The 14,472-nt window shown below is 45.7% G+C and overlaps 1 protein-coding gene across 1 annotated transcript in view; it reads left to right on the forward strand.

Annotated features, from left to right (window-relative positions):
* drp2 (dystrophin related protein 2) overlaps positions 1-14,472 on the forward strand; it is a 563,342-nt gene that overhangs the window by 481,629 nt on the left and 67,241 nt on the right. The window contains exons 12-15 of the mRNA XM_072505229.1: positions 119-180; positions 729-803; positions 1,564-1,765; positions 11,132-11,217. Of these exons, the coding sequence (XP_072361330.1) occupies positions 119-180; positions 729-803; positions 1,564-1,765; positions 11,132-11,217 (425 nt within the window). The remainder of the gene's footprint in view (positions 1-118; positions 181-728; positions 804-1,563; positions 1,766-11,131; positions 11,218-14,472) is intronic.

Below are 14,472 nucleotides of genomic sequence, written 5' to 3' on the forward strand. Positions count from 1 at the left end.
CATCATAGGTAGATCAGAATCATGACCCAAAAATCAATCCTATTACTTTATTTTCCTGAGATGTTAAAACAAATTTTTTAAAGTGTTGACCTCCAATGTGCTTTCGTTATTCTTTCAGTCACCAGGGCCAGACAACGTGCTGGGATCACCCAAAGATGACTGAACTGTACCAGTCACTTGGTAAGATTTTTCACACAATTTTGTCCTTCAAGGTGTGTATTTATTAGGGGCAGCACTGTGCACAGTGGTTAGCACTTCTACCTCATGGTGAGGCAGAAGGATCCAGGTTCAATCCCGGCCCCGGGTCACTGTCTTTGTGAAGTTTGCACATTCTCCCCGTGTCTGCATGGTCTCACCCCACAACTCAAAAAGGTGTGCAGGGTAGGTGGATTGGCCACACCAAATTGCCCCTTAATTGGAAAAAAAAGAATTGGATACTCTAAATTTTAAGAAAAGGTATGTTTTTATTACAGATGTTCACAGCAGCATTTTGGCATTCTGTGACTCCTTTGAAATATGAAAACAAGAAAAAGTAAAAGTAACTCGACTTATTGATTTCGACTGTTGCAGCATGACTTTTCAGATCCATTTCCTCCTCTTGCTGCTGAATCAGTCACTACTTATTAATATTTGGTTAATCTTTGAGCAATGTAATATTATTTCCTCTCACAAAGGCGAATGATGTGAGGTAATAGATATCTTGTACTTTTTGATTTTTTTCCTAACAGCTGCGCTGAATAACATCAAATTCTCAGCTTACAGAACAGCCATGAAGCTGAGGCGTGTGCAGAAGGCACTTCGCTGTAAGTATACCTGCTTCATTTCAAAACCTTGGTGTGTGTTCACAGAGAACTGCATTCCTACCAGTGGCCAGGCAGCATTCAGGCGACGATTTGCCTTGTCTTATGCTCATAGAAACCTATGTTTGACCGTTAATGGCTCCACCCCATTTACAGGAAGTATAAGAGCTGCTGACCTGCGGGGCTGCCTTCAGTGTTGTACCGGTCACAGGCAGGCTCAGTTCTAAGCTGATTAAAACCACGGTTTACTTCTCCACGTGTCTTCAAGTGAATTGATGGTCGCATCACAGAGGACCGGAAATATGCCACCTAGCTGAAGTGGCCGTGTGTGCCCATCACGGAAAAACCTATGAAAGTGAAGAGAATGGGATTTTAAAAACCTGAAAAGCAAGAGATTTCACCGTCTAGAAAAGAATAATCATCATGTACCAATTAAAAAACCGCATCCCCTCGACTCACAAATATTTGGAGTTTTAAAAGCATCAATCAGCCTCTACTGGATTTGAACAGGGACATTAAAAATTAAGGTGTCAGGCTATCATACTCCAATCTATTGCCTTTAAGGAGAACTAAGGAGACCCTCTTATGAAATGTTGTTGGGCTAACCCGCTATAAACATTAACTGCAATTCATTCTCATTTTGGAGAACACCTGAGCAGTCTGTCCGCAAAATCCTTTACTGTCCTTACTTAAGTTGTACTCTGATTGTTCATCCAATGTTTCATGTTGTTCATTTTGCTATGTTTGCATTATCTACTGCCAGTGGACCTGTTGAGCATGGCCAGTGCTTCCAACATCTTCACGCAGTACAAACTACAACAAAGTGACCAGACAATCGATGTTCTGGAAATCATCCAGTGCCTCACCGCGATGTATGATCACCTCGAGCAGGAACGTGGGATCATCGTTAACGTGCCTCTCTCTGTGGACATGTGTCTTAATTGGCTTCTCAATGTCTATGACACGTAGGTATTAATTTCACCTCTCTTTATATTATCTGTTCTGTCTGACAGTTAAGCACGAATAGTGATGCATCGCATTGTTTACATGAAAATAGATATCAAATCTATATTTCAAGAGGTCTAGATGGCGCTAAGTCAGTTATCCTGTTGGCCTTAAACTTTATCCCATGGATTCCAATCCAGCCCATACTGATGAGATCTCTCTGGCTGTTGTAAGGATGATACAAAATAAGGTTTAGGGAGCCTCAACTCATTCTCTGATTGGTACAACTCTGCGACAAAAAACTGTCGAGAGTTTGACTTTAAGTTGGGAATGAGACCATAAGGATGGCTTGTGTTGATAACTGAATGGAAAATAATTGGCACATGAAATTTATCACTGATAAATGTGAGACTGTAATTTAGTAGGAAGAATGGATTTTCACAGTAACTTCATTGTAGTATTAATGTAAGCCTATCTGTGACACTAATAAAGATTATTATTAGTTAGATGTGCAAGTCTATACGGAATAGAGGAGTAAAGGGATCTTGGACTTCAAAACACCAATCGCTAAAGGTTATGCCACAGGTTAGGCCTAAAACAAAACAAGCACAAGGTTTTATTTCTGGAAGGATAGAATTGAAAGGTAGGAAAGTTATGCAAAATTGGTATTGAACCTTGGTTTGACCACATTAGTACTGCGTGACGTTCTGGTCGCTGTATTAAAAAAATGATATATGGTGGAATCCTCCACTCTGCAACTAAGTTTAATTGTGGCAGGGGTGGGGGAGAGACATCAGAGGGACTCCTGACACAGAGTGTAGCGGGTAAACCCTGAAAATTGTGTAATATTCAGCCACGAAGTTCACATTGAATTTTGTGGCAGGGTGGGCAGGAAGTGGACCACTCCACTGTCATATCCGGCCACCATATTTAAAAGGCACATGAACAACCCCACTTGCAGAGAAACATAGCGATATAGAAACATAGAAAATAGCAGCAGGAGACCATTCACCCTTCGAGCCTGCTCTGCCATCATTATGGCTGATCAACTCAATATCCTAATCCTGCCTTCCCCCCATATCCTTTGATCCCATTTGCCCCAAGCACTATATTTAACTGCTTATTGAAAACATACAATTTTTTGGCCTCAACTAATTTCTGTGGTAACAAATTCCACAGGCTCACCTTCCATTGGGTGAAAATATTTCTCCTCATCTCTGTCCTAAATGGTCTACCGCTTATCCTCAGACTGTGACCCCTAGTTCTGGACACCCCCACCATCAGGAAATCCTTCTTGCATTCACCTTGTCTCGTCCTGTAAGAATTTTGTAGGTTTCTACGAGAAATCTCCTTATTCTTCTGACCTCCAGCAATTCTAACCAATTCAATCCCTCCTCATACGTCAGTCCCCTCATCCCAGGAATCAGTCTGGTAAACGTGCACTGCACTCCCTCTATAGCAAGAACATCCTTCCTGTACACAATATTCCAGGTGTGGCCTCACCAAGGCCCTCCATTGCAGCAAGACATCCCTGCTCCAGTACTCAAATCCTCTCGCTATGATGGCCAACATACCATTTGCCTCCTTTACCGCCTGCTACACCTGCATGCTGACCTTCAGCAACTGGTGCACAAGGACACCCAGGCCTCATTGCACATTCCCCTCTCCTAATTTATAAAGAACAAAGAAAAGTATAGCACAGGAACAGGCCCTTCGGCCCTCCAAGCCTGCGCCGACCACGCTGCCCGTCTAAACTAAAATCTTCTACACTTCCTGGGTCCGTATCCCTCTATTCCCATCCTATTCATGTATTTGTCAAGATGCCCCTTAAATGTCACTATCGTCACTGCTTCCACCACCTCCTCCAGCAGCGAGTTCCAGGCACCCACTACCCTCTGTATAAAAAACCTGCCTCATACATCTCCTCTAAATCTTGCCCCTCGCACCTTAAACCTATGCCCCCTAGTAATTGACCCCTCTACCCTGGGGAAAAGCCTCTGACTATCCACTCTGTCTATGGTCCTCATAATTTTGTAGACCTCTATCAGGTCACCCCTCAACCTCTGTCGTTCCAATGAGAACAAACCGAGTTTATTCAACCGTTCCTCATAGCTAATGCCCTCCATACCAGGGAACATCCTGGTAAATCTCTTCTGCACCCTCTCTAAAGCCTCCACATCCTTCTGGTAGTGTGGCGACCAGGATTGAATACTATACACCAAGTGTGGCCTAACAAAGGTCCTACACAGCTGCAACATGACCTGCCAATTCTTATACTCAATGCCCCGGCCAATGAAGGCAAGCATGCCATATGCCTTCTTGACTACCTTCTCCACCTGTGTTGCCCATTTCAGTGACCTGTGGACCTGTACACCTACATCTCTCTGACTTTCAATACTCTTGAGGGTTCTACCATTCACTGTATATTCCCTACCTGCATTAGACCTTCCAAAATGCATTACCTCACATTTGTCTGGATTAAACTCCATCTGCCATCTCTCTGCCCAAGTCTCCAAACAATCTAAATCCTGCTGCATCCTCTGACAGTCCTCATCGCTATCCGCAATTCCACCAACCTTTGTATCATCTGCAAACTTACTAATCAGACCAGTTACATTTTCCTCCAAATCATTTCGAGATACTACGAAAAGCAAAGGTCCCAGCACTGATCCCTGCGGAACACCACTAGTCACAGCCCTCCAATTAGAAAAGCACCCTTCCATTGCTACTCTCTGCCTTCTATGACCTAGCCAGTTCTGTATCCATCTTGCCAGCTCACCCCTGATCCCGTGTGACTTCACCTTTTGTACCAGTCTACCATGAGGGACCTTGTCAAAGGCATACTGAAGTCCATATAGACAACATTCACTGCCCTACCTGCATCAATCATCTTTGTGACCTCTTCGAAAAACTCTATCAAGTTAGTGAGACACGACCTCCCCTTCACAAAACCATGCTGCCTCTCACTAATACATCCATTTGCTTCCAAATGGGAGTAGATCCTGTCTCGAAGAATTCTCTCCAGTAATTTCCCCACCACTGACGTAAGGCTCACCGGCTTGTAGTTCCCTGGATTATCTTTGCTACCCTTCTTAAACAGAGGAACAACATTGGCTATTCTCCAGTCCTCCGGGACATCACCTGAAGACAGTGAGGATCCAAAGATTTCTGTCAAGGCCTCAGCAATTTCCTCTCTAGCCTACTTCAGTATTCTGGGGTAGATCCCATCAGGCCCTGGGGACTTATCTACCTTATTATTTTTTAAGACGCCCAACACCTCGTCTTTTTGGATCTCAATGTGACCCAGGCTAACTACACACCCTTCTCAAGACTCAACATCCACCAATTCCTTCTCTTTGGTGAATATGGTTGCAAAGTATTCATTTAGTACCTCGACCATTTCCTCTGGCTCCACACATAGATTCCCTTGCCTATCCTTCAGTGGGCCAACCCTTTCCCTGGCTACCCTCTTGCTTTTTATGTACGTGTAAAAAGCCTTGGGATTTTCCTTAACCCTATTTGCCACTGACTTTTCGTGACCCCTTCTAGCCCTCCTGATACCTTGCTTAAGTTTCTTCCTACTTTCCTTATAGTCCACACAGGCTTTGTCTGTTCCCAGCCTTCTAGCCCTAACAAATGCCTCCTTTTTCTTTTTGATGAGAACTACAATATCTCTCATGATCCAAGGTTCCCGAAATTTGCCGCATTTATCCTTCTTCCGCACAGGAACATGCCGGTCCTGAATTCCTTTCAACTGACATTTGAAAGCCTCCCACATGTCAGATGTTGATTTACCCTCAAACATCCGTCCCCAATCTAGGTTCTTCAGTTCCTGCCTAATATTGTTATAATTAGCCTTCCCCCAATTTAGCACATTCACCGTAGGACCACTCTTATCCTTGTCCACCAGAACTTTAAAACTTACTGAATTGTGGTCGCTGTTCCCAAAATGCTCCCCTACTGAAACTTCTACCACCTGGCCGGGCTCATTCCCCAATACCAGGTCCAGTACAGCCCCTTCCCTCGTTGGAGTATCTACATATTGTTTTAAGAAGCTCTCCTGGATGCTTCTTACAAACTCTGCCCCTCCTAAGCCCCTAGCTCTAAGTGAGTCCCAGTCAATATTGGGGAAGTTGAAGTCTCCCATCACAACAACCCTGGTGTTTTTACTCGTTTCCAAAATCTGTGTATCTATCTGCTCCTCTATCTCCCGCTGGCTGTTGGGGGGCCTGTAGTAAACCCCCAACATTGTGACTGCAATCTTCTTATTCCTGATCTCTACCCATATAGCATCGCTGCCCTCGGAGGTGTCGTCCCGTAGTACAGCTGTGATATTCTCCCTAACCAGTAGTGCAACTCCGCCACCCATTTTACATCCCCCTCTATCCCGCCTGAAACATCTAAATCCTGGAACGTTTAGCTGCCAATCCTGTCCTTCTCTCAACCAGGTCTCAGTAATGGCAACAGCATCATAGTTCCAAGTACTAATCCAAGCTCCAAGTTCATCTGCCTTACCCGTAATACTTCTTGCATTAAAACATATGCACTTCAGGCCACCAGACCCGCTGTTTTCAGCAACATCTCCCTGTCTGCTCTTCCTCAGAGCCATACTGGCCCTATTCCCTAGTTCTCCCTCAATGCTTTCACCTTCTGACCTATTGCTCCGGTACCCACCCCCCTGCCATACTAGTTTAAACCCTCCCGTGTGACACCAGCAAACCTCGCAGCCAGGATATTTATGCCTCTCCAGTCCTTCTTATACAGGTCACACCTGCCCCGGAAGAGCTCCCAGTGGTCCAGATAACAGAAACCCTCCCTCCAACACCAGCTGTTTAGCCACATGTTTAGCTGCTCTATCTTCCTATTTCTAGCCTCACTGGCACAGGGAGTAATCCCGAGATTACAACCCTAGAGTTCCTGTCTTTTAACTTTCTGCCTAGCTCCCTGAACTCCTGCTGCAGGACCTCATGCCTCTTCCTGCCTATGTCTTTAGTACCAATATGTACAAGACCTCTGCCTGTTTGCCCTCCACATTCAGGATGCCCACTACCAGTTCTGAGACATCCTGGACCCTGGCACCAGGGAGACAATATACCATCCTGGAGTCTCTTTCACGTCCACAGAAGCGCCCATCTGTGCCCCTGACTATAGAGTCCCCTATGACTATTGCTCTTCTGCGCTTTTACCCTCCCTGCTGAACATCAGAGCCAGCTGTGATGCCACTGCTCTGGCTGCTGCTGTTTGCCCCTGATAGGCTATTCCCCCCCCCCCCGACAGTATCCAAAGGGGTATACCTGTTCGAGAGGGGGACAACCACAGGGGATTCCTGCACTGACTGCCTGCCCCTTTTGGTGGTCACCCATTTCTCTGCCTGCACCTTGGGTGTGACCACATTTACATAACTGCTATCTATGATGCTTTCCGCAACCTGTATGCTCCTAAGTGCATCCAACTGCTGCTCCAACTGAACCATGTGGTTTGTGAGGAGCTCTAGTTGGGTGCACTTTCTGCAGATGAAGCCATCCGGGACGCTGGAAGCCTCCCGGACCTGCCACATCTCACAGTCAGAGCACTGCACCTCTCTAATTGACATTGCGTTAATTAATTAGTAAATTAAATTTTTTTAAAAAATGTTTTTAAAGATAAAGTTGCTGTTAACTGTATGTTTCCTAGCACTAGATTTCTACTATAAATGTGAAAGCTAAATACAGTACTCTCCGATCTCTGGCCATTAATAGTTTGTCTTCCCGCTTTTGCGACCATTTATCCAAATTATACTGCAGAGTTGCCCTTCCTAAGAACCAGCCCCCCCTTCCAAAATTGACCTTCGTCTGACCCCACCCCCCTTCCTTACATCTTGCCACACAACCCCTCCTTCCTTTGTGTGATGCAACCTCTTCCTCCTACCTTTGTGTGTGGGCCATCTGCAGCGCGATATATTTCCTGCAACCAGGAGTAAAAATGGTGCAAATGACAAAGGCTGAGTCTAATAGCAGGTAAGGGGAGGTAAGTGAAAGATATCTCCCACACTGGCTGCACACCACGTTTACAGATCGGGAAACAGAATGGTCTGACTTCCCGCTGGCGTGGTGGAAGATTCCATGGAGGTGCAAAATTCCGGCTGGTAGCTCCATTAATGAACATTCATGACATGCAAATTACAGTTCACCAGCAGGAAATGTGACCTACCATGAACCTATCGGGAGCATGCCATGAAAGTGCTGGGGGAAAATTGCAACTTGCTGTTCCGCCGTCAGATTATAAAACTTTTTTTGAAACTCTTTTTATTGGCTTTTCTCATATTTATAGATGTTTTGACTTTTAACCTCACTCCAAATTTTCCGGTGTTGCTCGCCACAATTCCCACCACTAATGGGTCTGGAAAATTCTGCCCAAGGGTGAAAAGCGCATTTATAATGATAATACAATAAATTAGTACACTTGCGTATCAGGAAAGGCTGGGTCTCTTTTCTCTGGAATAAGGAAGGCTAAGGGGTAATGTAATAGAGGTCTTGATAGAGTAGATACAGAGAGAATGTTTCCTCTTCTGAGGAAGAGCATAAGTTGTGGTCATCAATGTAAACTAATGACCAAGAAATCCAATTAGGAGTTCAGGAGAAAAGAGAGGTAAGAATGTGGAATGTGCTGACACAGGGAATGGTTGAAGCAATTAGTATCGATTCATTTAAAGGGAAACTAGACAAGCATTTGGGGGAAAAGGTGGGAGGTAGCTCAAGTGGAGCATAAACACCAGCAGTGACTGCACAACCCTAATGGCCTGTACCTGTGCAGTATATCCTATATAATTTGCAGCCAGCTGTGCAAGATCTGCATAATGGGAGGTACTGCCACTAGCATCTACAAACAGCCAAGACCACATAAGAATGCACTCATAAAGAAATCATAGATTGTTTTTATTGAATTTTGAGTAATATGTCTCAATTTGCATAAGATGCGTTAGCTGTTTTTAAAAAGTTAGTTTATTTTACAATAAGAGAAGTAAATTTTGTTATGCCACATTTAACACTGTAGAACACAACTTCCTGGCTCCCCAGCATCGCACTTAGGGGTACCCAAAAGATGCGCTGGGGAATCCCTCTTGGGCGTTCCCAAGTAAGGGTTTACCCAGTAATTGTCCAGAAGGACTAACTTCTCCCAGACAACTGCGCACTGGGCCGGGAACGATCTGACAAAGTGACTTATATCACTAACTTCGGATGGTTCTGCTAGTTTTACCCTTGTTAGTACCCTGTAAGAGGTCGAACGGAAAAAAAGAACTTCTAACTTCAGCGTAAATATTTTAAAGTCCCAGATTGAGCCCTGCATGGTACCCCCCCCCCCCCCCCACAGGATTAATTAGCCCCCTGACCCCAAACAACAGTCCCCAACCACCCACCCCCAATGTCCAGACATCTTCCCCTCCATGTCTGGAACCCCCATGTACAGATTCCCTCCGCTGATGTCCAAAACCTTCCACCAATGCTCAAATCTCCAACCCCACATCCCACTTACCTTAGAAAATTACCCTTTCCCTTTCAATGGTCCCTTTAAATTCTCCTGCTTTATGGCAGCCAATGCTGTAAAAAGGGGGCATGTCCTTCTTCACTCCATTCGATTTGCACCTCACCGCTGAAGCTGTGAACGTGCTTCACTTCTTCAGTCTTAGATTTAGTTTTAGATTTATTGTCACTTGTACCAAGGTACATTGAACAGTATTGTTCTGCGTACAGTCCAGGCAGATCATTCAGTGTATTTAAAAGAAAGGACATACGATAAATACACAAACTCAGTCAGGAATGTTGGGTGAGGCAGGCACTTTTCACATTAAGCACAGGTAATTAAGAGGCGGCACGGTGGCGCAATTATTAGCACGGATGTCTCACGTCGCCAAGAACCCGGGTTCGATACCGGCCCAGGGTCACTGTCTGTGTGAAGTTTGCACATTCTCCCTGTGCCTGCGTGGGTCTCACCCCCACAACCCAATGATGTGCAGGATAGGTGAATTTGCCGTGCTAAATTACCCTTAATTGGAAAAAAAATTGGGAATTCTAATTTTTTTTAAACACAGATAATTCGCTACGATGTGGCAATCCACCACTGATTGCCACTCCAAGGAAGTTACAGGCTTGCATAGATTCCCAAAAGCTCAATGAATGAATATGTAACCAGCCATAAAGATCAGAAAGTTCCCAGATTTGATAAGTGGCCTGCTTTGAGTCAGTGCAATCAATCATGTCCTGAAATTGGATCTAGGGCCTGTAAGCTAAGGAGCAGAACAATAAGACCATAAGATGTAGGAGCAGAAGTAGGCCACTCGGCCCGTTGAGTCTGCACCCATATTCAATGAGATCATGGCTGATCTGATGTAATCCTCAACTCCACTTCCCCGCCTTCTCCCCATAACCCTTGATTCCCTTACTGGTTAAAAATATGTCTATTTTAGCCTTGAATTTACTTAACGACCCAGCCTCTACAGCTTTCTGTGATAAAGAATTCCACAGATTCATTATCCTCTGAGAGAAGAAATTCCTCCTCATCTCCTGTTTTAAATGGGCGACTCCTTACTCTGAGATTATGCCCTCTGGTGATAGACTCTCCCAAAAGAGGAAAGATCCTCTCAGCATCTGCCCTGTCAAGCTCCTGAGAATCCTATATGTCTCAATAAGGTCACCTTTCATTCTTCTAAACTCCAATGAGTACAGGCCCAATCTACTCCACCTCTCCTCATAGGAAAATCTTTCCATACCCAGGATCAACCTAGCGAACCTTCTCTGGAGTGCCTCCAATGACCGTATGTCTTTCCTTAAATAAGGGGCTCAAATAGTTCTAGGTATTCTGGATGTGGTCTAACCGCTGCCTTGTATAATTTCAGCAGGACCTACCTATTCTTATACTCCATTCCCTTTGAAATAAAGGCCTACATTCCATTTGCCTTCCCAATTACCTGCTGAACTTGCACACTAGCGTTTTGTGATTTATCCACGAGGACCCCAAAATCCCTCTCTGCTGCAGTTTTCTGCAGTCGTACTTCTTAGCCAGGCTTCGCATTCCTGATCATGCTGGAAGTGCTCCTGTTGGATGAAGACAGGACTGAGCTAAGTTGTGATGTTTGCTATAGTCAGACACACATATACCATTTGTTGGCAAAGATACTCACTGGAGCCAGATAATTGGCCCATGAAGAATCAGGATCATATTACCGCACTAAGCAGAGAAAAAAAGAATATACACTCTTGAACTGTTTGCTTTCAAAGAAGACTTTAATAGATATGGTCAATCCTGAAATTATGAAAATAAGGTTTCAGTTCCAGCAATGTTTCTTAGAGGCCAGTCGTTTCAACTTCTCACATTTGGAATGATTTTTATTTGCTGTTATTCCTCCCTAGTGGTCGCAATGGCAAGATTCGAGTTTTGTCCTTCAAGACTGGTATTATCACTTTGTGCAATTCAGAGGTGGAAGAGAAATATCAGTGTAAATATCAGACGCAAAGGTGAAAAGGAAGATTTGTGTTTGTACAGCATCTTATTGCATTTCCCGGAAGCATCTCAAAATAGATCACATACAATATATTAGTGTCACCATGGTTCAGTTCGTGGCCTCCCCACCTGCATCTTTCAGATGTGTCATTAGAATGTGGATTTTATACTTACTCTGGTTCATGGGAAAAATGTCATTATTTGAAGAAGACCAACATTCTTCCCTCATCCTGCACAAAGAAATTAACCATCCATTGCTGCTTACTGGATCACGCTGTGTAAAAACGGCTGTTGCCTTTACCTACATAATAAGCGTAACAAAAAAGTTATTCCGTTTATGTGAAGTTATTTCTGGCAGATGTGATATGATGCTAAATGCAAGCCTTTCTTGACTTTTTTTGCTTTGAACTATTGTGGGTGCTATGTACATTAATTCAGATAAAATTTAATTATGCGGCATTTTTTGCCAGATTAATTTTGCCAAATGTCACAATGGACCGCAAGTAGGCTCTGGAATTTAAAAAGACCAATCAGCGCTTGCCACTAATTGCTGGGATCATGGAGCCAACTCCTCAGGAACTCCCCAAGGCTGAGTTATGAATTGAAGTAGGGAAGACTCAACTACCGATCGGATTCTACCCCAGGGAGTTGGAATCATGGATGGGATTCCCCTACCCCCTGCCGGGTCGGAGAATCGCCGGGGGGGGGGCGGCGTGAATCCCACCCCGCCGGCTGCCGAACTCTCTGGCGCCGGGGATTTGGCGGGGCGGGAATCGCGCCGTGCCGGTCGGCGGCCGCTGGCAGCGGCCCTCCCCCCCGGCGATTCTCCGGCCCGCGATGGGCTGAGTGGCCGCCCGTTTTCGGTGGGTCCCGCCGGCGTATGTTATGACAGGTATTTGCCGGCGGGACCTGGCTCCATGGGCGGCCTCTGGGATCCTCAGGGGGGCGCGGGGGGATCTAGCCCCGGGGGGTGCCCCCATGGTGGCCTGGCCCACGATCGGGGCCCACCGATCCGCGGGCGGGCCTGTGCCGTGGGGGCACTCTATTCCTCCGCGCCGGCCGCTGTAACGGTCCACGATGGCTGGCGTGGAGATGAACCCCCCTCTGCGCATGCGCTGGGATGATGCCAGCATGCTCTGGCCCTCCCGCGCATGCGCCAACTCGCGCCGGCCGGCGGAGGCCCTTCGGCGCCGGTTGGCGTGGCGCCAAGCCCCTTCCGCACCGGCCTAGCCCCTGAAGGTGCGGAGGATTCCGCACCTTCGGCGCGGCCTGAAGCCGGAGTGGTTCACCCCACTCCCTCACGCTGGAGTTGCCCGCCCCGCTGGTTTCTGAAGAATCCAGCCCATAGATGTGAATTTTACACCCCCCCAACCCCTCCACCATCCCGCCACCCCCCCCCACCCACACACCCCTCCCCCCCCCCCCCCCCCACCACCCGAGACTGAAACTACCCGCCCAAGGTCAACGGACCTTTAAATGGTCAGCCAAACTTTCCGTCCTGCCGTGACGATTCCCACAGTAGGCGGAATCAGAAAATGTAGCCCATTAGGGCCAAGCATGTTGCCCATTGGCTCTTCTGGCCACTGCAGCGCTGTGCCTGGATGGGCTGGCGAGCTGTCGGCCAGTCCGATTGGCCAGTAACTCTCTCAGATGGAATTTCCATCCAAGTGAGGACAGAACATAAGAACTAGTAGCAGGAGTAGGCCATCTGGCCCTTCAATGCGATCATCTCCGCCATTCAATGAGATCATGGATGATCTTTTGTGGACTCATCTCCACTTTTCTGCCCGAACACCATAACCCTTTATTCCTTTTTAAAAACTATCTATCTTTATCTTGAAAACATTTAATGAAGGAGCCTCAACTGCTTCACTGGGCAGGGAATTCCATAGATTCACAACCCTTTGGGTGAAGAAGTTCCACCTAAGCTCAGTCCTAAATCTACTTCTCCTTATTTTGAGGCTGTGCCCCCTAGTTCTGCTTCTGCTTTCCCCCGCCAGTGGAAACAACCTGCCCGCATCTATCCTATCTATTCCCATCATAATTTTATATGTTTCTATAAGATGCCCCCGCATCCTTCTAAATTCCAACACGTACAGTCCCAATCTATTCATCCTCTCCTCGTAATTCAACCCCCTCAACTCTGGGATTAACCGAGTGAATCTCCTCTGCACACCCTCCAGCGCCAGTGTGTCCTTTCTCAAGTAAGGAGATGAAAATTGAACGCAATACTCCAGGTGTGGCCTCACTAACACTTAATACAGTTGCAGCATAATCTCCCTAGTCTTAAACTCCATCCCTCTAACAATGAAGGACAAAACTCCATTCGCCTTCTTAATCACCTGTTGCACCTGTAAACCAACATTTTGCGACTTGTGCACTAGGACACCCTCTGCACAGCAGCATGTTTTAATATTTTATCATTTAAATAATCTTTTTTGCTGTTATTCCTACCAAAATGATTAACCTTACATTTGTCCTGCAACAGTTAATGCTCATTGGTGCTTGAGGCCACGTCTTCCAAAACATTCAGGCCATAGGAATTACTGGTCTTTTCTGGAGACCAGTTACAGAAGTGCATTAGAAGAGGCCTACAACAGTTCAATGTTGGGCATTTTAATTAGAGTGAAAATGGAACAAAATATGAACAAAATAATACAAAAGGTGGCCACTCACCAGCATGCAAATTGTAAATGTTCTGCTATCGAGGAAAGGGAGCAATTGCAGATTGATTGAGTCAACTCTCTTTTTACTTCTCTAATATATTAGCCTGACATGAATTGCTTTTGGGATAATCAATACTGCTCCAAAATGGACAAGTCACCAAAAGTTTGTTTCAGTGCTAAATGAAATGAAATGAAAATGAAAATAAATGCCTTCAAATATATGATGCCAGAAAGAGGGGACAACTTGGCTAATGTTAGAAATGCAATATCAGTAGAGAATATTCCTCTGTGTTCAAGGCATATATTGGGGACGAATGGGAGATGTACACTGCACCTCTTAACTACATCCTAGATTTGAATGTGTAGACTCTGCTAAAGCAGCACACATTGACCAGGCAGGTAGAAACAAGATTAGATTTGTTTACAATATTACACTCGCCACTCCCCCAAAGGGTCTGTCTCCCTTCCCAACCTGCTTCCAGGTCGGGGTTTTTATACTGGAGGCCAGATTTCCCCCAATTAAGGCAGGAACCCCATCCCCTCGTTACCAGGGGAACTCACCTGGTAGCTCAGAGGAGTTCACC

Source organism: Scyliorhinus torazame, chromosome 5 (genome assembly GCF_047496885.1).
Source record: "Scyliorhinus torazame isolate Kashiwa2021f chromosome 5, sScyTor2.1, whole genome shotgun sequence".
Classification (NCBI taxonomy): Eukaryota; Metazoa; Chordata; class Chondrichthyes; order Carcharhiniformes; family Scyliorhinidae; genus Scyliorhinus; species Scyliorhinus torazame.